Source organism: Staurois parvus, unplaced genomic scaffold (genome assembly GCF_062004578.1).
Source record: "Staurois parvus isolate SC_StPar_1 unplaced genomic scaffold, SC_StPar_1.0 ptg000448l, whole genome shotgun sequence".
Taxonomy (NCBI): Eukaryota; Metazoa; Chordata; class Amphibia; order Anura; family Ranidae; genus Staurois; species Staurois parvus.
The window spans coordinates 2,422,501-2,447,026 of NW_028318244.1; the positions used below are offsets into that span (position 1 = coordinate 2,422,501).

The following is a 24,526-nucleotide window of genomic DNA, read 5'->3' on the forward strand; positions in this document are numbered from 1 at the left end:
GCCACTAGATGGAGCAGAGGAACATAGGTTTTTCCCTGATACTCAACACCATCTAGTGGCCATAATGCGGTATTTTCCAATTCACACTGTTTGTTTTATTTTTTTTCAGTGAATAGCATTCGATCTGCAGAGACTATAGCATTTTTTGCCTGATTTGCGCAGTGGGCAAGGTAAAAATACTGATTTGTGGTCACTAGATACTCAGCTCCATCTATTGGCCATAATGCAGTAATTTCCAATTCATCATTTTTTAATGAATAACATTTGATGTGCAGAGGATATAGCCACAGAACATTTGATTATGGCTACTAGATGGTGTTGAGTATCAGGGAAAAACCTATGTTCCTCTGCTCCATCTAGTGGCCATAATGTGGTAATTTCCACAGTCACACTTTTGCAATAAATTATTTTTTCTGTGTGAATGGGGGGGGAGGGGGGTGCAGGGGGGGGGTGTCGATTCTGCCGTTTTATTCTCTGCAAGTTTAAAGTTATTCATTGATCTAAAAAAAAAGAAAAAAAAAAAAAAGCAGTTTGAATGCAGAAAATAACATCATGGCCACTAGATGGCTCTGTGTACCATAGAAAATAAGTATGCTCCTCAGCTCCCTCTAGTGGCCATATTGCGGGATATTCTCCATCTATTGTTTGTATTGACATATACTGCCATCATTAGGTCTCTGTTAGATATGAATTTGTTCCCAGCTATGGTGACATCAGATATATAGCATTACCCTGCATAGGAACAGCTATAGCAACAATCATTCATGAGACAAAATAATATCCTTCTGCAGTATATAGTGCTTTTGGGGGTCTATCATTATACACACAGCACCTAGAAGGCTAGACTGAGGCAGAGCTATGTGTCACCAGAGGTAACATTCACGGTGCTACACAGAAAAATCAGGACATTCCAGGGATGAAATCTCACATCCCCTCTCTAGCTTTAGGCAAAAGTCAAATGATCCCAGGTCATAGTCTCTACAGATCGAATGTTATTCATTTAAATAAATGTGTGAATGGGAAAAAAAAAATGCATAATGGCCACTAGATGGAGCTGAGGAGCGTACTTCCTATGACACTCAGCGCCATCTAGTGGCTGTAATGCAATATTTTCCCCATTCACACTTTTTCCTAATGTAATCTAATGTTCTGTGCAAATGGGGAAAAAAAAAATCAAAATGTTGTTTTCAAGACATATTCTCTGCAGATCGAATGTTATTTATTGAAACAAAAACAGAGTGAATGGGGAAAAACATCTGCGTTATGGCCTCTAGATGGCGCTGTGTACTATAGGAATTATGCTCCCTGGCTCCATCTAGTGGCCAGAACTGGATTTTTCCCTTTTTTTTCCCCCTCATATTAATTCTGAGCAAATAGGGCAAAAATAAAAAAACAAAAAAACAAATGTTCTAGGTTATCTGCAGATCAAATGCACTGCACTGAAAAAAAAAATGTGAATGGGGAACTTACCACATTATGGCCATTAGATGGCACTGAGTATCAGGAAATAAATAGCTGCATTTAGTGGATATAATGTGGTATTTTGCGCACACACTTTTTTTTTTTCAATGAATTCATTTTGATTTGATTTTGTTTTCCAATAAAAGTGATTTTTTTTTCAATGAAGTGGCCTTTTTTTTCCTCAATGAAATGATCTTTTTCAATTGATTTTTTTTCTCAATTAAATTATTTTTTTTCCAAAAGGATTGATTTTTTTTTTTTAAATTAACTTTTTTTTTTCCAAATAATTGTATTTTTTTAAATTTATTTATTTCAGGTACTTATATAGCGCCGTCAATTTACGCAGCACTTTACATATATATATTGTACACAGGGGTGGACTGACAACTCATGGGGCCCACGGGCAATAGGGGATCATGGGGCCCCTATGTCCTTGCCCAATATCAAAAAAGCCTATGAAAAAGGTACCAGGGGCATCTCATGGGGCCCCCTACTGACCGAGTTTCCAAATGGTCAGTCCGCCCCTGAATGTACATTCACATCAGTCCCTAACTCTTAAGGGGCGTACAATCTAATGAACTGATTTATATTTCAGACTCAGCCATCCTGTTCACGGGAGTGAATGATCCAGAGGATTGCATCTTGCATCCATCCATGCATGCCTGTTCTCGAAGTCTACGGCCCGCTCCTTTAAGACAAAATAAACTTCCAATTCTTTCTGCAGAGCAAAAGTTTCTCTTCATTTGTAGCTCAAAGTCAGAAATCTGCAAGTACAATGCTGCCCCCTGCTGGTTATAAATGAGAACTGTCCACTTATGTAGCAAGAATTCACTAAAACATTTAAACAAGCAAAAAAAAAAAAATACAAAAAGAAACTGAACAAAACTGATGCCTGCAAATCTATTAGAAGGGGCCACCTTCAGTCCAACCATCCCCACACACACAACATTTTTTAACAAATTCAATTAAAGAGGAACGAAAGATCCAGCCCTAAAGAGAAAGAGTTCCTGAACTGTGGCTATGGATGGGGAAGGGGGTGGGAGGCGCTCTGGTACCAATCCTGGGGGCAAGAGTTTCCAAACTGAGCCATGACTAAGGATGGGGGGGGAGCAACTCAGGCCCCAACCCTGGAACGTAAAAGGTCCCGAACCAAACTGCTTGCTGTGCACAGAACCACCACACTGCCTACTTATACAGGGAGAGCAATGTCGCATCCTCTATAAATATTCTCCCCATACACAGTGACCTTCTCCATCTCTGACCACCACAGCCAGTACAGAATTACCCTCCACTCACTGACTGGACTTCTTTGGATCTATATATATATCCTAGATTGTAAGCTCCGAGGATCAGGGCCCTCCTATCCCTCTTGTATTGTTTCTGTATTGTCTCCTGTCATATTGTAAAGCGCTGAGCAAACAGTTGGCGCTATATAAATCCTGTATAATAATAATATATATATATATATATATATATATATATATATATATATACATATATATACACACACACACACACACACACACATACATACACACACATATTTTTTTTTTAAATTAAAACCCATCACAGAAAATTATAGGTCTTCAACCTAGGATGTGGATTTAGTTTCCGGCCGTATGGGGTGACCCCAGAGGCAATGGTGGATGATAGAGAACCCAGACAACATCAGCTCTCATCATTTTTACCTCGCTTGATTTTAACCACTTCAGGTCCGGACACTTTCACCCCCTTCCAGTCAAGGTCAATATTCAGTATCACACTTTGAATGACAATTGCGCGGTCATGCAACACTGTTCTCATGTGAATTTTTTTGCATTTTTTGGAGACAGATAAAAACTTTATTTTGGTGGGATTTTTTTTTTGCTACATAAATGAAAAAGTCCAAGAATTTTGAAAAAAGTGTTTTTCTTATATAATTTTGCAAATAATCATTCTTCATAAATCTTGGTCAAAATGTATTCTGTTATTTTAGTAAAAAAAAAAAAAAAAAAAAAAAAAAAAAAACAATTACTTTATAACCAAAAATTATAATTTTTCAAAAACTTTTTTTTCCATTTTTACATTATTATTTATGTTTTTACATACTGTCACCCTAGCAGTGACACTGTACTACTTGTGGGGGGTGATGAAGATATTGTTTTTTTTTTACACTGGATTGCTTTTACCCCCATAAAGGCTGTAAAAGCAATCATTTCTCCTTCTCTCTGGCTGCATTCTTGAAGCCATTGAGAAATGCTGTGTGAGCTGTGATTGGTCACAGCTTGCCACATGGTACAAGGCTGTTGTGAATAGCCTTGTACCATGTGACCTCTGTGATCATTCACAGATTTCACACATAGTAAGCAATAATGTCAGCAAGTGACATCTTCCTTACTACTAGTCATGTGATCACTGATTGGCCAATCAGAGATTACATGAATTGGGACCTCACACAGAGGTTCTGTACAGCAATCGGTGGTCCTCTGGACACAGTGGGCACCAGATCCCAGGGAGCGCGCACAGCCTGAAAATGCGGGCGCCGTTTATGAACAGCAACCCGCTCCTGCACTGCTCCCATCCAGCCGATTATATACATGGGCCGGACGGCAAGTGGTTAAAGTACCTAGATGATCAGATCATTCTGTTTGAATACACGGAACATATATTATAGTCAATCAGCTGCATCCCTGAAGAAGAGAGACTTCAATCCTGAAACGTGTCGGTGACTTGACTATTTGTTGATTCTATAAAGTACTGTCGATGTAATCTCATCGCTCTTAAGATCTATGTAAAAATAAACAATTACAAATTTAAAAAAAGGTTTTGTCTCAGAGATCTTGGCTCATTGACTAATGCTGCCCCCATACTCCCATTTTCCAGGGGCAACGGGATTTTCCTTTATGTACTACTTTAAGGGATGATGGCAGCCACACATTTCCACCACCATAACATATAACCAAGTGTAATCCTAGACTCTTCATTCACCCCCACATCCTGTGTCCAAATCTTGCTGCCTCAACCTCTGCAACATCTCCAGATTACACCCCTTCCTAACCAAAGACACCACAAAGCTTCTACCTCACACCTTGACTACTGCAACTCCCTCCTCATTGGATTACCTTTACATAGGCTATCCCTCTCCAGTCCATCATGAATGATACTGCCAGACTCATCCACCTTACCAACCGTTCAGTGTCTGCCACCCATCTCTGCCAATCCCTCCACTGGCTGCCACTCACCCAACGACCCTTGTCACCTTCAGGACTTTTCCAGAACCTCTCTCATTCTATGGAACTCCCTACCCAGACAGACAGACAGACAGACAGACAGAGAGACAATCTCCTACTCACTCCACTTTTAGACAATCCCTGAAAACATCTTTTCTTCAGAGAGGCCTATCCACCACATCCACCTAACAGCCTACCCCTCTCAGTTATGACCTTTTGTATCACTTGACCCTCCCTCTTAGATTGTAAGCTCTAACGAGCCGGGCCCTCTGATTACATTTTACTGTCTGCCCTTATTTTGGAAAACAAGCGCTGTGTAAACTGTTGAAGCTATATAAATCCTGAATAATAATAATAATAGTAATCATTATTCAACTTCTTCTCAACCTCGCTAAAAGAAGGCTACAGTGCAGTTCTCCAGTTCTGCGAGGGCATCCATGGAGGTCCTCCCAGAACCATGCCCCTGGGGCATGCACCCGGCACGCTCTGTGTTTGCAGTGACCTTTGGACACAGCTGATCACGGAATATGGTAAAGGGCCAATCACAGACTTTCCAGTTATCAGCATTTTCTTTCCTCACATGATGTCACAGTGTGAGGAGAGGAGAGTTGGTAACCAGCAAATCACACAGGAAACGTCTACATTGATAATCAGGGCACTGATTATCAGTGCAGCCCATCAGTGCAGTCTATCAGTGCCCCCTCATTAGTGCCGCCTATCAGTGGCCATCTCTGCTGTCCATTAGTGCCCCCTCAATGCCGCCCATCAGTGCCCATTTGTTCTGTCTCAGTGCCCCTCATTAGTGCCCATCTGTGCCATCAGTTACCCCTCATTAGTGTCGCCCATCAGTGCTGCCTATCAGTACCCATCTGTGCGGTCTATCTGTGCCCCCTCATTAGTGCCGCCATCAGTGCTATCAGTTCCCCTTATTAGTGCTCCCCATCAGTGCTATCAGTTCCCCTCATTAGTGCTTCCCATCAGTGCCCCCTCTATTAGTGTCGTCCATCAGTGCTATCAGTGCCACCCATCAGTGCTATCAGTGCCCCCTTTATTAGTGTCGTCCATCAGTGCTATCAGTGCCCCCTCTATTAGTGTCGTCCATCAGTGCTATCAGTGTTATCAGTGCCCCCTCATTAGTGCCACCTGTAACAATCATGCACACAGGGAGAGGCGCGGTTCTCCATTTTGCTCCAAACTTCTACATTTTGGTATTTCTCTTAAATTCCAAATCAGTCGCACTCCTCCGATTTCCCCCTCCCTCAGGAATGCATTCAGTGTACCTTGCTAGTCCCTGCCTTTATACAATCCTTTTACCAAATAAGGCAATTGGCTTACTGTTGTAAGAAGATACCAGTTGATTTTGTGTAGAAAAGAGGCTGTTATGTTTTGTGTGTAGACAGAGAAGAGAGGACCTTCTGCGTTTTAACATCTAGCAGACAAAGAGCAATTGAGAATCTCGCTGTAACAATGAAACTGAGTGCGAGACCAGAAATCCCTTTTTAGCTCATCAGACTTGAAACTGCTTAACCCCAGGCATCTTTTAGCAAGTACTTATTTACCTAAACTTCTTTCTGTTATCTGTTTGCTGTGCTCTGTGTGTGTGTGTGTGTATGTATGTATGTATGTATGTATCTATGTGTATATATATAACATCTTTTTTCTGTAAATATTTCTTCTGCACCCTTTTGACCTTTTAGTAATAAATCTTACTTTCTGAAAGTGTTGAACTGTTTCTATAGCTCTTTAATGTGACTTACGAATCCCTGCCGCTGAAGAGCGCTACTATGAGTGTTTAACCCTCGGTATAACCTGTCTGTGGCGATAGCGGTATACCGACGATTAACCAATCATCCTAGTGTATTGCTGAGTTTTCTCTTTCTCTGTACTAAAAGGAGGTGGTGGCAGTGTGAAGGGTTAATTGCGTAATTAACCTGACCCAGTAACAAACACTCCCAGGCTGCAGGTACATCGATTGTGGTCCAATTAGCTGGAAAATCGTTGTGCAGGGTGCAGCTGGGCGTGGCATTGTTATGCACGTGACATCGCGGTTTCAGATTGGCTAGTCCTTCGGTCACGAGTTTGGTGAGAAGGTCAGGGGTCTGACTCCGCGCATGTCACACCACCCATCAGTGTTATCAGTTCCCCCTTATTAATGCCACCCATCAGTGCCGCCTATTAGAGCACATCAGTGAAGGAGAAAAATTACTTATTTGCAAAATTTTATAACAGAAACAAAGGAAAACTTTTTTCCCCTCAAAATTTTTGGTCTTTTATCATTTGTTAAGCTACAAATTAAAAAAAAAACCCAGTGGTGATTAAATACCACCAAAGAAAGCTCTATTTGTATGAACAAAATGATACAATTTTTCTTTGGGTACAGTGTTGCATGACCGCACAATTGTCAAAGTGCAGCAGCGCTGAAAGCTGGCTTGGGCAGGAAGAGGGTCAAAGTGCTGGAAATGCTGACGAAGCAAGCCGATGATCCCTGCAGGATGTATCGGATCTGCGGAATAAGCATAATGGATCAGACTCCGATCCATTATGCTCCCCAATCCCCAAATCCGATCCATCCTGCGGGGATCATAGGCTTGCTTTAAAACTTACCTTTTTGTGGAGCTCGTGGAGAGATCAGTTAACCCCGTATAGGTTGCAAGCCGACAATCCCCGCAGGATGGATCGGATCTGCGGATTGGGGGAGGATAATGGATAGGATTCCAATCTATTATGCTCAATCCACAGATCCGATCCATCCTGCAGGGATCGTCGGAGTGGGTGTCACCAAGTGTTACCGCACCGGGTGACACCAACCCTAGGGACACCCTTGCCCCTCCGTGTGAAGTTCCCCCCGTCCAATGTCTCCCGGGCTCCGCTTGCCTATCTGCAGTACATTCAGGGGAGCCCAGAGGAGAGACATCCAGGGTCTTTTAGACCTTGGATGTCTCAATAAAGAGAACCTACTTTGACGCAGTTGACCAGCTTAAACATGTATTGCAATATATAGTAATAATAAAGTGCAGCGCTAAAGAAAATGAAAAAAATTTTAATAAAAACCAGCGTCACCACACAGAATAAATATCAAACATGCAAAATGTCAATGTACAAGTAATGTACAAGAATATTAGTCCCAAAATAGGGAAAAAAAAAATGATAGTCCCAAACCTGTGATGTGATCAATCGAAGAAAATATATGTACAAGTGACTTCTGGGACTTCCGCGTTAATCCTCCACCATTATGCACTCACCAGAAGCAAGAAGCAATCCAGTATAGAACAGACTGACACTTATGCAGGCCATACATGGTTGGAATTTCGAACGATTTTTCGTCCGAAAATCGGAAACGCCGTTCGCTCGGTAATCCGATGGTGCCATCATTGATTTTGAAAATTGGCCGACCAAGTCATAAAGTTTACCCCATATAACAGGCGAAACTTTTGTGCCTTCCAGGTCACGGTTCAGGCGCGTATTCTTTTCAGAAAAACCATCGTACGATTTGACCATCATTGAGTTGAAAAGCGGTCGTTTTTCACGAATTTTCCAACATGCCGATCACCAAAAAGGGGAGGAACCATAAAAATTGGCCGGGGCCATTGACCTACTAACAGAGCGAAAATTGTCCGATTATTCTTAGGTCCGATTTTCGACCAATGTATGGCCGGCCTTAAGGGGAACTCAATTTGAATCTCCAGTCAGCGGTCTATCCAGAGGTGGGATCTCTCCAGAAGCCAGCAGCAAACCAAAAAAGGAACAGATTGACACTTAAGGGCAAACTTGGTCCATATCCGTCTCCAGCCCACGGTCTATCCAGGGATAGGATTCCTCCTAGAGTGCTGTAGTGGATTGTGATTGACAGTCCACGATTTATTAGATGATCAGTAAAATGACAATTTTATAGTCTTGCTACTATCTGTTTCTTGCTCTTTAAATTCCTTACTCTCTTAAGTAAACAATCAGATATAGGTTGACAGAACAATGATGATAATTAAGATGGTGCCTTCATCCGGAGTCTCACCCTTGGTGACTCATTAGGAGAAAAGTATCTTTTAATGTAAACAACCCCCATAAAAGGGAATGAGTCTCTTTGGGGACAATGATTGGAAGATATCAACACGGATGGACGAACACGCAGAAACCCAGTGGACTTTTCACCCAATCAATGTATATGCTTTGCCTGCATAATAAGCCCTATAAATGATACTGTTATTTCCTCAATAAAACAGAATTTTAGGAAGTTGGCAAACTGCAACAGTGTCAGTGTCTTACTTCCACGTATTCTCATATTAATTTGGCTCACTGGTAGATCACGGTAAATGGTCTGTAAGTGACCTAGTCCAAGACATTTGGCGCCCAACGTGGGGCTCGGGTTCTGAACACCGGATCAGCCGACCCAGAGTGGATGAGGGGGACCGTGGAGCATTCCAGACGCGGAGACTGATCACCTCCGAAAGCGGTAAGTGAATTTTTATGTCTAATAATTCCTTACCTGCGTAGTCTGGAATTGCCCAGCGGGACTACTCACCCGTCTGGCTGTCCGTTGATCAGCAAAGTGACAGGTATACTTGCCCGGTGCTCCTTTGAACCCACCTGTCAGTGTAACGTCATCTACCAGTGTGATATGTCTTGTCTTTTGTGTTGTCTGTGTGTGTACCAGTGTGATTGGTTGGGTTGTTGCTGATGCGCCTGTGAGGGAGGGGAGGATTACGGCAAAATATTCCTCGTCAGGAGTGGACAGGATACACCCTGATTTGAGAGAGGGTGCCGGGAACTCGCAGTCGCAGTAATGGTGACTGACGAGGGGAACTCAATAGTCGCAGTAATGTTGACTCGAGGGAAAAAAATAACCACAGCCAGGGATTGGTCTTGTGGGGGAAAAAGAAAACTAAAAAAAAAACAAACATTTTACTCCCGACAGGCGTGTCTGAAATACTGTCATGATCACACTGTGTATGTGGATTAATGTTTGGTGTACACGAAAGAGTGAGGATTGGTGAAAGTAGTACAGTGACAATCGTAGCTCCTGATATATTGGTTTACAGGGTTAATGTACATTATTCTCAATGTAGCTGAGCCCGGAGACAAAATCATATAATGTAGTATGTATATTTAAAATCTAGCAACCACGTGGAGCTTTCTCACAAACAATGAATAAAAACACTTACAAAGATGGCTGCCAGACCATCACGTGGACACGGCGGCATGACACGAGTACGTAGGTTCCCCCTCTGACGCGTTTCGTGCACACGCATGTTCTCAAAGGGATCTGCCGAGTGCCGATGCTATGACAGTGGATGCCTTATAGGCCTAGGGCGTGTGACAGACCCGACACCATTTTGTTGAAGGCATATACTTGAGCAAGCGCCATTTTGCTGTAGACCAGAGAATCATAACAGCCTTAAACTGGAGCTTGGAAGGATGGCTTGATGTACGATCTACAGAGCATCATTTAGAGCTAGTCGTGGCAGGGGTGTCCCTAGGCAGGTGTGGGGGGTGTGCGCCGCACGGGTGACACCTTTTCCACAGGGTGACACCGGACCCGCTCCACCAGGGGCGGACTGACCATTCAGGAACTGCCCGAGGGCCCGGGGTCACTGCGGGGCCCCATAAGAGGCTCAGTCTGCCCTGTATGTGCCGCCTCTCAAATAAGCAAGCATTGAGGGGATGGACAGTGAGGCAGGCACTTTGGACACCTCTCCTCCTCGGAGTTTCAGCAGAGGGGCGGGTCCACATCCCTGCCACGGGTGCTGAAGACGGAGAGCTAGAGGGGCAGGCAGAGTATACAGCAGGTCAATTTGTAATCCCCGGACCCTGGTGACAGCACTGCAGCTTCATGTAGTAGGTAGGGGGGAGAGGGTAGAGAGAGAGAGAGAAGGGAGAGTGAGGGGATCCTCGGAGGGGATGTCACCAAGTGTTACCGCACCAGGCGACACCAACCCTAGAGATGCCACTGAGTCAAGGCTAACGTAAATGTGGGATAGCAATTCCACACGTCAAGGAGTGAAACAAAAAGGATCTGGAAGACAAAGATCCTGAAAAAAAGAGCTCTCTAATTGTGTACAAACTCTTAGGGGGCCATGAATACCCATAGGGGTATTGAATCCTATATATGGCCAGAATATACTGACAGCACGCTAGTGATGACACCAGGCTGCATGATATCTAGCTGAACAAGGCTATGATTATATGCAAACTATAAAGGGGGGCATAAAACACTCAAAGGGGTAATGAATCATATAATGACAGCACGCTAGTAATGACACCCGGCTCTATGATATCTAATTACACAAGGCTGTGGTGAAAACTGGTCTTAACATGTGATAGATAGCACATACATGACACACACACACACACACACACACACACACACACACACACACACACACACACACAGAGATTAAAAAAAAAAAAACCAGATAAGGACAAAAATGCATGTATACTAAATGTCCATTAGACATAAGAAAAAAAATACTCAGAAAAAATAGACACCAATGTCAGTGCCTTCTATAACAAAAAAAATACAAAAAAAAAAAAAAAAGGGAGGAGTTGAGGAGAAGAAAGGATATCAAACACCACTATACTCAGATAAGGAGGTGGTATAATAAGTATTGGCAGAAAGGCTAGCTATTATCGATAAAGCAATAAATGTCTATATCAACGTTATGCCCTAAGGGGGCCAAAGTACCCACTTCATGAATCCACTTTGTTTCCAATCTAGATACTGCTCTGCGTTTATTTCCCCTACAATGGGGACGCACAAGATCAATTTCCATAAATAACAAACAGGAGAGGTCCCTTTGGTGATAATCCCTAAAATGCTTAGAGAGAATGTTCCTTAAAACCTATTTTAATGTCATAGAGATGCTCTCTCAGGTGATCTCTCAACATTGTCCCGTGTGATGAAAAAAAAAAAAAAATTAAAAAGTAGAAAAAAAAAATTATTTTTTTTTAAACTGTGAAAATTTAAAGTTACACCCAAGCACATCCCCCCCCCCCCCATATATGCACGACTAACGTACAAGTATATGCTGGGGCGCCTACACATGAAAATGTCAATTGCAATACATGTTGCATATTGCCGCACACACCAGAACGAGAGCGATAATTCTAGCAGGAGACCTCCTCTGTAATGCTATACTGATGACCTAGAAGGGGCTTTAAAGGCATTACCTATAGAAAATATAGGGTAATGAAGTTCGCCACCATTTCACGAGCACTCACAAATTTAAGGTTTGACATGTTGGATATCTATTTACTCGCTGCTACCTCATCTTCTATATTTTACAAAAAAATAGGGTAATTTATTGCTTTTTTGTGCCCTAAAATTAACTAACCTGTACTGGAGAGTTTAATAACAGACCACATAGAGGAGTTCTAGCTGGAAAAAAATATTTTAAGCAATAGACAGCATGGATTCATGAAAGACAGACGTTGTCAAACAAATCTGATTTCTTTTAATGAGGAGGTGAGTAAAACCTTGGACAGAGGGGTGACGGTGGATGTGGCATATTTGGACAGAGGGGTGGGGGTGGACGTGGTATACTGGGACAAAGGGGCGGCGGTGGACGTGGTATACTTGGACAGAGGGGCGGCGGTGGACGTGGTATACTTGGACAGAGGGGCGGCGGTGGACGTGGTATACTTGGACAGAGGGGTGGCGGTGGACGCGGTATACTTGGACAGAGGGGTGGCGGTGGACGCGGTATACTTGGACAGAGGGGCGACGGTGGACGCGGTATACTTGGACAGAGGGGCGACGGTGGAGGCGGTATACTTCGACAGAGGGGCGACGGTGGATGCGGTATACTTCGACAGAGGGGCGACGGTCGACGCGGTATACTTGGACAGAGGGGTGGTGGTGGAGAGAGGCAGGGAGGGAGATATAAACAGCGCAGTGCTAAAAATATTAACCGTTTACGTCACCATAAACCCCCTTTTGTTTTTAAAACATTCCTAACATCACTTCCGATTTAAATACAGTTTTAGTAAAAAAAAAACAAAAAAAAAAAAAAAAAAAAAAAACACACACACACCAGTTCCACGTTAATAGTTGAGCTTCAAAGTGCACTGATCCTTAGATAGTAATCACACTGAGCCACCAAGCACTCCCTCTACTGGCTGATCCACATATTTGTATACTTTAACATAACCACAAATACACAGAAGTGCGATTTTATAAATGTGAACATCAGATCAAAAAAGTGACTTGATAACAGGGGTTTGTTTACATTGGCGTCACCCTATAAAAAGTGATCCACTGTGAGTGTTTGACATGCAGCTGGGAGATGCCATGTTGCTTTCTTACTGCCTGTTTTAGCCTTGTGAAGCCCACCGCGCAACCGTTGCCGCCCAGCCACAAAAGGTATACGTTGTGACGCAGAAAGTGCACCACCATGGCAGCGGGGTCATTTTAGGAAAAATAAACCCTTTATTAGGAAGTCTTTGAGGAAACTTGGCCATAGATCCATGCAGTAAGGTATGGTGGTGTCAAGGATAATTCTGACCGCCCTGTATGTAAATGAAACCTGGGTAAATACGCCAGCCACCAAAACATCCCCATTCCGGACAAACCCCCCCCCCCCCCCCCAAGTGGCACTCACTTGTTTAGGTTGACATCTTTTCCTTGCTCATGAGCTTCTGCAAGCTGTTTAATGATGTCGGCGATGGTCTTCATCATCAGCTCAGCCTTGCTGAGCTCCCCTGCAAGACATAAGAAATTCAATGAGATGGTATTATAAGAGGATGCCAGTCCTACACAGTAACACAGCCATGGACCTACAGATGAGACCTCCAATGCACCCACCAACAGAGAGGGCAGTTGTTCTCATGTGGTTCTGAACACCCACAGGACAAACCATGTGATGGAGAGCCAAGCTGAAAGGAAGTGGCCACCACCATTAATTAGAGACATGGACAGGAGAAAGTGGTCACCTATGCTAAATCAGAGACAGTGGAGAGAAGATGGAAGTCCAGGCTGAGGGAAACAGGCTACTAACATGAATCAGAGGCAAATAGAGCAGAGCAGGGTGCAAGAGGCCACCAATATTAATCAGGGACAATGGAGAGGAGATGGAGGCCCAAGCAGGGAGGAAGAAGCCACCACTACTAATCAAAAACAACAGAGAGAAAATGGAGGCCCAAACTGAGAGGAACAGGTCACCAATACAAATCAGGGACAATGGAGAGGTGATGGAGGCCCAAGCAGGGAGGAAGAAGCCGCCACCACCACTAATCAAGGACAACAGAGAGCAGATGGAGGCCCAAGCAGGGAGGAAGAAGCCACCACCAAAAATCAAGGACAACAGAGAGAAGATGGAGGCCCAAGCAGGGAGGAAGAAGCCACCATCACTAATCAAAAACAGAGAGAAGATGGACGCGCAAACTGAGAGGAACAGGTCACCAATACTAATCAGGGACAATGGAGAGGTGATGGAGGCCCAAGTGGGGAGGAAGAGGCCACCATCACTAATCAGACAATGAAAAGAAGTTGGCCGACCTAGCTGGGAGGAAGAGGCCACCACCAATCAAAACACAACAAAGGGGATAAGGCCCAAGTTGAGAGAAAGGGACAACCGCCATCAAATACAATAGGGAGGAAATGGGGGTCATTCGCCACTAATCGGAGACAATGGAGGGGAGAAAGAGGCCAAGGCTAAGAGGAAGAGGCCACCAATACTAATCAAAGACAAATGAAAAGGAAATGGGAGGCCCGGGCTAAGAGGAAGAGGCCAATAATAACAATGGAGAGAAGGTGAAGGCCCAAACTGAGAGAAAAGAGGCCACCACAAATAAACAGAGACAATGGAGACTCAAGCTGAGATGAAGCGGCCACCACCACTAGCCAGGGACAATGGAGAGAAAATGAAGGTCCAGATGAGGGAAACAGCCCACTAGCCACGAATCAGAGACAATGGAGAGGAGATGGAGTTCTAAGCAGGAAGGAAGAGGCCACCAATATTAATCAGGGACAATGTAGAGGAGATTGAGGCCCAAGCTGAGGGAAAGATGATACCACAAATAAACAGAAACAACGTAGACTCAAGCAGAGAGAAAGAGGCCATCACCTTTAGCCAGGGATAATGGAGAGAAGATGAAGGTCCAGGAGGAGGGAAGCAGGTCACTACCACGAATCAGTGACATTGGAGAAGAGATGGAGTTCCAAGCAAAAAGGAAGAGGTCAACAATATTAATCAGAGAGAAGATGGAAGCTGAATTGAGAGAAAGAAGATGGAGGCCCAAAATGAGAGGAAGAGGCCATCGCCAGTAGCCAGGGACAATGGGGAGAACATGGAGGCCCAAGTTGAGAGGAAGAGGCCGCCATCACCACTAGCCAGGGACAATAGAGAGAAGATGGAGGCCCAAGATGAGAGGAAGAGGCCACCACCACTAACCAGGGACAATGGAGAGAAGATGGAGGCCCAAGATGAGTGAAAGAGTCCGTCACTACCAAACAGGGACAGTGGAGAGAGATAAAGGTCCAGGATGAGGGAAACCGGTCACTACCACACATCACAGGCAATGGAGAGGAGATGGAGTTCCGAGCAGGAAGGAAGAGGCCACCAATATTAATCAGGGACAACAGAGAGAAGATCGCCACTAGAAGGAGACAATGAACAGAAGATGACCAATATTATAAATCAGAAACACTGGAGAAGGGGTGGAGGCAAGCTAAGAGGATAAGGCCACCGCCACTAATGGACAATGGAGAGAAGATGGAGGCTGAGCTGAGAGCAATACGGCACAACCACCATAGACAACGGGCATCCTGGCTGTTCGCTCGGTTGGTCTCCCCAATGACTACAACGCTCCAAAAATCAGACATGCAGCATTTTCAGCAGTGCAGCGCAGTGTATGTCGACGTGTCCCCACACATTTTACCACCAATGGGGTGGCAGTGAGGTAATGGCTTGTCATGGGTTGGGCATAAATGAGCTCTAAGCCCAACAACAGTGGTGACACCAGGACAAAGAAGGGCGAATATCCACAATGGGGATACCAAAACCAAACACCCAACAGGGGCTCTAACCTCCTATCTTCTCTCCCAATCTACACCGAAAAGAAACGTTATCCTATTAAGGTGACAACTGAGAACGGTCAGGTATGAGATCTCCGCCCATTTCAGAGAGCGACAGCGATGAGGCACCAAGACCACCGTCCTAGACAGCTGAAACAATGAGGCAGGAAGTGCTCGGTGTCTCTGTGTATACCAGTGGTGAGGAATGATGGGTGTGAGGCCCCCTGGACCTCCACAACAGGGGAAACGATGGGGTGTGAGGCCCCCTGGACCTCCCCGTCAGGAGGAAACGATGAGGTGTGAGGCCCCCTGGACCTCCCCTTCAGGTAGAATGATGGGGTGTGAGGCCCCCTGGACCTCCCCTTCAGGTAGAATGATGGGGTGTGAGGCCCCCTGGACCTCCCCTTCAGGTAGAATGATGGGGTGTGAGGCCCCCTGGACCTCCCCTTCAGGTAGAATGATGGGGTGTGAGGCCCTCTGGACCTCCCCTTCAGGTAGATTGATGGGGTCTGAGGCCACCTGGACCTCCCCTTCAGGTAGATTGATGGGGTCTGAGGCCACCTGGACCTCCCCGTCAGGAGGAATGATGGGGTGTGAGGCCACCTGGACCTCCCCGTCAGGAGGAATGATGGGGTGTGAGGCCACCTGGACCTCCCCGTCAGGAGGAATGATGGGGTGTGAGGCCCCCTGGACCTCCCCGTCAGGAGGAATGATGGGGTGTGAGGCCCCCTGGACCTCCCCGTCAGGAGGAATGATGGGGTGTGAGGCCCTCTGGACCTCCCCGTCAGCAGGAATGATGGGGTGTGAGGCCCTCTGGACCTCCCCGTCAGCAGGAATGATGGGGTGTGAGGACCCCTGGACCTCCCCGTCAGGAGGAATGATGGCGTGTGAGGCCCTCTGGACCTCCCCGTCAGGAGGAATGATGGGGTGTGAGGCCCTCTGGACCTCCCCGTCAGGAGGAATGATGGGGTGTGAGGCCCTCTGGACCTCCCCGTCAGGAGGAATGATGGGGTGTGAGGCCCTCTGGACCTCCCCGTCAGGAGGAATGATGGGGTGTGAGGCCCTCTGGACCTCCCCGTCAGGAGGAATGATGGGGTGCGAGGCCCTCTGGACCTCCCCGTCAGGCGGAATGATGGGGTGCGAGGCCCTCTGGACCTCCCCGTCAGCGGGAATGATAGGGTGTGAGGACCCCTGGACCTCCCCGTCAGGAGGAATGATGGGGTGTGAGGCCCGCTGGACCTCCCCGTCAGCGGGAATGATGAGGTGTGAGGCCCTCTGGACCTCCCCGTCAGGGGGAATGATGGGGTGAGGCCCTCTGGACCTCCCCGTCAGCGGGAATGATGGGGTGTGAGGCCCCCTGGACCTTCATATCACTGATCATGTAAACATACTGTCAGTAGTAGGAGGCGGGGTCTTAGACACTGGGAGCAGCCAATCAGATGTAGCCTGCTGAGACGACAGATGCAAGCACACAGATGATTGGTTGCAGTGTGGAGGAGGCGGAAACTCTCCTCTGTATTGGCTCCCTGGGTCCCCCCCACAGGACTACAAGCCCCAGCACCCCGCCGGTCACAGTGTATACAGAGCACCCAGGGCTCACCATGCTTCTTCCGCGGTGGCTTCATCTTCCCCACACAGCGTGAGGACGGACAGCGGAGAGGACCAATCCCAACACACAGCTACAGCCTGACAGGAGGGCCACGCTTTCACTAATAGCCAATCATGAAGCGCTACTGCCTTAGAGGCGGGACAAACCTTCCTCAATAGCCGGTAAACTCACGCTACGGTGTGCGCTTCGGGACCAAACCTCTAATAGCGAATCAGCAGTAAGCCACTGCTTTACGGGAGGGACAAAAGTAACCCAATAGCCTATCAGCAAGTGCTACGGTGTGTGGGGCGGGAAAGCCGGACATCATCATTGTCATCCATCATCCCTATTAATTCTATTATTATTATTTAAAAATAAAAAATAATAATAATGGTGATAATAACCAAAAATATTACTTATTATAATAATTATTGTTATTTATTATTTATTTAAATAAATATACATATTTAAAATACATTTTAATAATAATATGAACGATTTATTATTATTATTATTATTATTATTATTAATATTATTATTACTACTAATGCATAATAATTATAATAATTATTTAATATTATGTACAAAAAGGATAATTATTATTATCGTAAATACGATAATAATAATGATTATTATTAATAATAAATATTATACATAATAATAATTATACATAATAAATCATTATAATACAAAGTAATAATGCTATTATTATATTGTTTGGTATTATTAGCATTATTATTATGTAGTTTTATTCGTTACTTATAATAAATAATAATAACAAAATAATAATATTAATAATAATACATCTTAATAATAAATAATAATATTAATAACACTCCGCACCTTTGACCTTACTACCATCGAGGAAGTCTCCAAGATCCTCTCTGATGCCCGCCTCACCACCTGCCCCCTCGACCCTATCCCCTCACAACTCCTTCGATCTCCTTCCCCCTCCATCCTACGCTCCCTCACCCACATCTTCAATCTCTCCCTCTCCTCAGGCACTTTCCCCTCCCCTCTGAAACATGCACACATCACCCCCATACTTAAAAAGCCCTCCCTGGACCCCAATGACCCGAACAACCTCAGACCCATCTCCCTGCTCCCACTTACATCTAAACTCCTCGAGCGCCTCGTCTACACCCGCCTATGCTCTCACCTCAACGACAACAACCTCCTCGATCCCCTACAGTCTGGCTTCTGTCCCCTACACTCCACCGAATCTGCCTTAGTCAAACTCTCCAACGACCTGCCAACCGCCAAAGCTAATGGCCACTATTCAGTGCTCCTACTCCTTGACCTCTCTGCAGCCTTTGACACAGTCGACCACCCCCTCCTCCTCAAAAAACTACACTCCCTCGGCCTCAGAGATTCTGCTCTCTCCTGGCTCTCATCCTACCTGTCACAACACTCTTTCAGTGTTACCTATAATGCTACCACCTCCCCCTCACTCCCCCTCTCTGTTGGGGTCCCTCAAGGCTCTGTCCTTGGGCCCCTTCTCTTCTCCATCTACACCTCCTCCCTTGGCCAACTCATACACTCTCACGGCTTCAACTACCACCTCTATGCCGACGACAAACAAATCTATCCTCGACCCCCCACCTCACCCCCTCAGTCTCTGCCCGAATCACACACCTACTGAGCGACATATCAGACTGGATGTCGCTCCACTTCCTTAAACTGAACCTCTTCAAAACCGAGTTTCTTGTCTTCCCCCCCAGCCCGGACACCACCCCCCATTGACTTCTCCATCATGTCCAACAACGCCACCATCACACCCGCCCCACAGGCCAGAGTACTTGGTGTCATTCTGGACTCCAACCTATCCTTCCAGCCCCAAGTCCAATCTTTAACTAACTCATGCAGACTCCACCTCCGCAACATCGCCAAAATCCGCACGTTCCTAACCCCAGAAACCACTAAACAGCTCATCCACTCCCTCATCATATCACGACTCGACTACTGCAACTCCCTCCTCACTGGCCTGCCTCGCCGCTGGCTATCCCCGCTTCAGTCGATCCTGAATACGGCTGCAAGACTCATTCACCTTTCCAACCGCTCCATCTCCGCCACCCCCCTCTGCAAATCCCTCCACTGGCTTCCGATTGCGCAACGGATCAAATTCAAAATCCTAACACTGACGTACAAAGCTGTCCACCATACTGCCCCAAACTACATCACCGACCTAATATCCAAGTACCGCCCAGCATGCACACTCCGCTCCTCACAAGACGTCCTTCTCTCTAGTTTCCTGGTCTCCTCCTCCCATGCCCGCCTCCAGGACTTCTCCAGGGTGTCACCCATCCTCTGGAACTCCCTGCCCCAACCCATCAGATTATCACCTACTCTCCTCTCCTTTAGGCGCACCCTGAAAACCCATCTCTTCAGGGAAGCCTACCCCACCCCCTGCTAACTTGCCGACCTCCTCCACTCTTCCTACCACTCCATCCCCCACAGCTATCTCCTCCTGTACCACCATCCCCTCCCTCCTAGATTGTAAGCTCCAAAGAGCAGGACCCTCGATCCCCTCATGTTTTGCATTGTATTGGTATTGTTCTGTCACATGTTCTGTCCCCCTTTGTAATGTACAGCGCTGAGCGAACTATTGGCGCTTTATAAATACTGTATAATAATAATAATAATAATACTAGTAATAATAATACATCTTAATAATAAATAATACTAATAACAATAATAAATTAACAATTCACATAGCTATTAATAATATTTATTATTATGTAGTATTATTATTATTCTAATTAATAATACATTATAATAATGGTGCTATTAAGAACCAATTTTAATAAAAGTATTATAACTTTTCCATATAATTATTAATATCTATTATAATTATTATTATTTAAAAATTAATAATAAATATTAATATCAATATTCATTTATTGAAATAAATAATAATACATCATTTATATTAATTATTATTATTATTATTATTATTATGCATATTATTCCACACAACACACTGTTGGGGGCTGGGTGGGGTGATTAGACTTGAGGCTCATTGTACCTCCATCTCATACAGCGCGGAGGAACAAGGAGGCACAAGGCTCTCTGTACCTGCGTGTCAGAGAGAGTGGGGAGGAACAATCCACAGAACACAATCAGGGGAGGGGGATGCAGAAAGAAAGGAATATAAAGTATCTTTGAGCTAAAAGTAAAAGGGATGTAGTACCCTCCTAGGTAGCTAGGGGGAGCTAGCCGGGTGCAATAGACAGAGGGTCAGATTTAGGTCAGGGCTGAGAGGTTCTGCAGATCAGCTCTCTGGTACTTCCCCCTGATCTAGAGACTTTGAGAAGTCTCTAGGACTCAGTGGATGGGGGTGAGGAATGGCTGGCCTGTATGCCTACAGGATCTCAACCAATCCCCAAGCAGGAGGCTTGGCAAGGGTTGGGGCAGCCTTTAGGTTCAGTTGAGCCTGCTCAGTAGCAGGAAGGGAGTTTGGGTGAAGGAGCTGGAGCCCCAGGGAAGGGGCCTGCCTCCAGAGAGGAGCTTGAAAGGAGGAAAGCTGGACCTCCCTGGCCCCCTGAGAGAGGACCATCTATGGAGCTATGGAAGGAGCCAGCCCAGCAGAAGGCCTGAAGCGACCAACCTACAGCCTACAGAAGAGGGACAGTGAGTACTTCTACCCCTCTGGACGGGAGTAGGGGAGAGGGCATTTGGGTGGGAAATCCTTACCTTGCCCCAGCTGGACTGGACTTTTAAAGTGTCACTCTAGATCCCCTTGTCCAGGAGAGGCTGGAGAGATCTCCAAAGAAGAGAACCCTTCTGAGCACTCGTATATAGTTTCAGGAAGTTGTCCTCAGTTAAACAGTTCCTTGGGCATCCCATGTGTCCCTCATCACCATCCGAGTTCAAGTCCCCTAATAAAATCAAAAAAAGTTCAAGGACTGTTTATTGTCCCTGGAGTTCAAGGCTGGAAGGAAATGCATGTTGCCTGGCTGTGCAGGGCTATAGGGGGATCCAAATCTTCAGCAGCTCCTAAGGGGGTAGAGAAGACCCCTAGGGGTTTGCTATGTATTTTGGGGGACCTTTGGAGAAGGTCTAAGGCTGGCCATACACTATACAATTTTCTTACAATTTCTGTCCAATTTCCTTTAGATTTACCTTCAGCTATGTAGTGCAAGGGCCTGCCTGATTGGATAAAATTGAAAGTGTTGTTTAGGTTTGAGCTCATATTATATGGTTTTTGGTAAATCTAAAGCAAAATTCTAAAGAAAATTGTATAATGTATGGCCAGTCTAAAGCTGGCCATACACATATAGATTTTCGTTCAAGAATTTTCGTTTGATTTTCTAATCGTTAGTGGGGTCAGATCAATGTTTGTTTTCAACCGCAGTGACGGGAAAATTCGAAGGGGCGGGAAGGAAAACTTTTCCCGATCAAACGAATTTTCGGCCGGTGTGTGTGATTATCGCTCAGAAATGACATTCGCTTTAAACTCGAATGTTATAAGCAAAAGACAATTTTCCAACAACATTCGTCCATTCGCCGAATGTTCAAAGAATTTTCGTACGAATATTCTCGTCCAAAAATCTATACGTGTATGGCCAGCTTTAGTGCCGTCCGGCCGCTGTGTATAAACGTCGGGATGGTGGCAGTGCAGGGGCGGATTGTTGTTCATAAACGGAACCCACATTTTCAAGCTGTGCGCGCTCCCTGGGAGCGCACAGCACCGCGATCCCGTGCCCGCTGTGTCCTACGGACACAGTAGAACACCGATTGTCGGACGGGACCTCTGTGCGAGGTCCCGATCATGTGATCACTGATTGGCCAATCAGTGATCACGTGCAGAGTAGTAAGCAAGATGTCACTTCTGACATCATTGCTTACTACGTGTGAAATCTGTGAATGATCACAGAGGTCACATGGTACAAGGCTATTCACAACAGCCTGGTACCATGTGACAAGCTGTGACCAATCACAGCTCACACAGTATTTCTTAATGGCTGCAAGAATGCAGCCAGAGAGAAGGAGGAATTATTGCTTTTACAGCCTTTACGGGTGTAAAAGCAATCAGTGTAAAAAAAAAAAATCTTCATCACCCCCCACAAGTAGTACAGTGTCACCATGGTACTGCTAGGGTGACAGTATGAAAAAAAAAAACATAAATAATAATATAAAAAAATAAAATAAAAATGTAAAAAACAAATTTAAAATTATAATTTTTGGTTATAAACTAATTTGGGTTATTTTTTATTTTTTTTACTAAAAAGATAACGGAATACATTTTGGCCAAGATTTATGATGAAAAATTATTAATTTTAATTTTTTATTATTAAAAATAAGATAAGAAGATTATTTATTTTTTTATTTTTAATTTTATTAGAAAAACACTTTTTTTTCAAAATTTTTGGACTTTTTCATTTACATACCAACAAAAATAATAATCCCAGTGGTGAATAAATACCACCAAAAAAAAGCTTTATCTGTCTCAAAAAAATGCTAAAAAATTCATATGGGTACAGTGTTGCATGACCGTGCAATTGTCATTCAAAGTGTGATAGCGCTGAAAGCTGAAAATTGGCCTGGACAGGAAGAGGCTGAAAGTGTCCGGACTGGAAGTGGTTAAAAAATACGCCAGGAGGGAGATGTCATTTGCCAGAAATTTAAAAGGTTTTTTTTTCCTTTGCAGATATCAGCGCTTTAAAAATACCAAGCGCCTGGCCAAATGGAATTTATTTTTTTTTGCACAGTACTGCATGTACAAGCCTAGCCTTAGGCTGGCCATACACTATACAATTTTCTGTCCAATTTCTGCCCAATTTCCATTAGATTTACCTTCAACTATGTAGTGCAAGAGCCTGCCTAATTGGATACAATTGAAAGTGTTGTTAGGTTGACCTCCTATTATATGGTTTTTGGTAAATCTAAACCAAAAATCTTCAGAAAATTGTATAATGTATGGCCAGCCTAACACTTCAAAACCCTAAATTTGTAGCCCACTGATATTTGGAAGGTTGTAATAGTCAAATGTTACCAGCAGGTGGCAGATATGTACCATGAATCATCATTAGTGCCAAAGAATTGCCCTTTTCAGCTGGTTAATGGGAAAGGATAATATAGTTTCTGTAAGGGCATTTTTTCAGTTATTTTTTTTTGTTTTTTTTTAATTAAATTTATTAAATATCACATTTCTGCTCTTTCATATATTTTTCAATTGTGTTACATAGTTGGTAAGGTTAAATAAAGACAATAGTCCATCCAGTTCAGCCTATGTTGAAAGATGCCCATCTAAGAGTTTTTTTTTTTTGTAAACTATGAATGCTTCCCACTGAAACCACCGATTGTGGAAGTGAGTTCCACATCCTTAACCACTTGCCGTCCGCCTGCTGTTTATAAACGGCAGGGCGGTGGCAGTGCAGGGGCGGGTTGCCGTTCATAAACGGCACCCGCCTTTTCTAGCTGTGCGCGCTCCCTGGGAGTGCGCAGCACCGCAATCCGGTGCCCGCTGTGTCCTCCACAGTGAAACACCGATCGTCGGATGGGACCTCTGTACGAGGTCCCAATCATGTGATCCCTGATTGGCGAATCAGTGATCACATGCAAAGTAGTAAGAAAGATGTCACTTGTGACATCATTGCTTACTACAGTCAGGTCCATAAATATTGGGACATCGACACAATTCTAACATTTTTGGCTCTATACACAACCACAATGGATTTGAAATGAAAAAACAAGATGTGCTTTAACTGTAGACTGTCCACTTTAATTTGAGGGTATTTACATCCAAATCAGGTGAACGGTGTAGGAATTACAACAGTTTGCAGATGTGCCTCCCACTTTTTAAGGGACCAAAAGTAATGGGACAATTGGCTTCTCAGCTATTCCATGGCCAGGTGTGTGTTATTCCCTCATTATCCCAATTACAATGAGCAGATAAAAGGTCCAGAGTTCATTTCAAGTGTGCTATTTGCATTTGGAATCTGTTGCTGTCAACTCTCAAGATGAGATCCAAAGAGCTGTCACTATCAGTGAAGCAAGCCATCATTAGGCTGAAAAAACAAAACAAACCCATCCGAGAGATAGAAAAAACATTAGCCGTGGCCAAAACAACTGTTTGGAACATTCTTAAAAAGAAGGAACGCACCGATGAGCTCAGCAACACCAAAAGACCCGGAAGACCATAGAAAACAACTGTGGTGGATGACAGAAGAATTCTTTCCTTGGTGAAGAAAACACCCTTCACAACAGTTGGCCGGATCAAGAACACTCTCCAGGAGGTAGGTGTATGTGTGTCAAAGTCAG

General features: G+C 44.6%; 1 protein-coding gene across 1 annotated transcript in view; it reads right to left on the reverse strand.

Annotated features, from left to right (window-relative positions):
- The window catches only part of ELP3 (elongator acetyltransferase complex subunit 3), a 206,939-nt gene extending 189,523 nt beyond the window's left edge, over window positions 1-17,416 (reverse strand). The window contains exons 1-2 of the mRNA XM_089688175.1: window positions 17,276-17,416; window positions 13,262-13,361 (exon numbers count right to left, since the gene is read on the reverse strand). Of these exons, the coding sequence (XP_089544301.1) occupies window positions 13,262-13,361; window positions 17,276-17,300 (125 nt within the window). The 5' untranslated portion in view covers window positions 17,301-17,416. The remainder of the gene's footprint in view (window positions 1-13,261; window positions 13,362-17,275) is intronic.
- Between the last annotated feature and the right edge of the window lie 7,110 nt (window positions 17,417-24,526).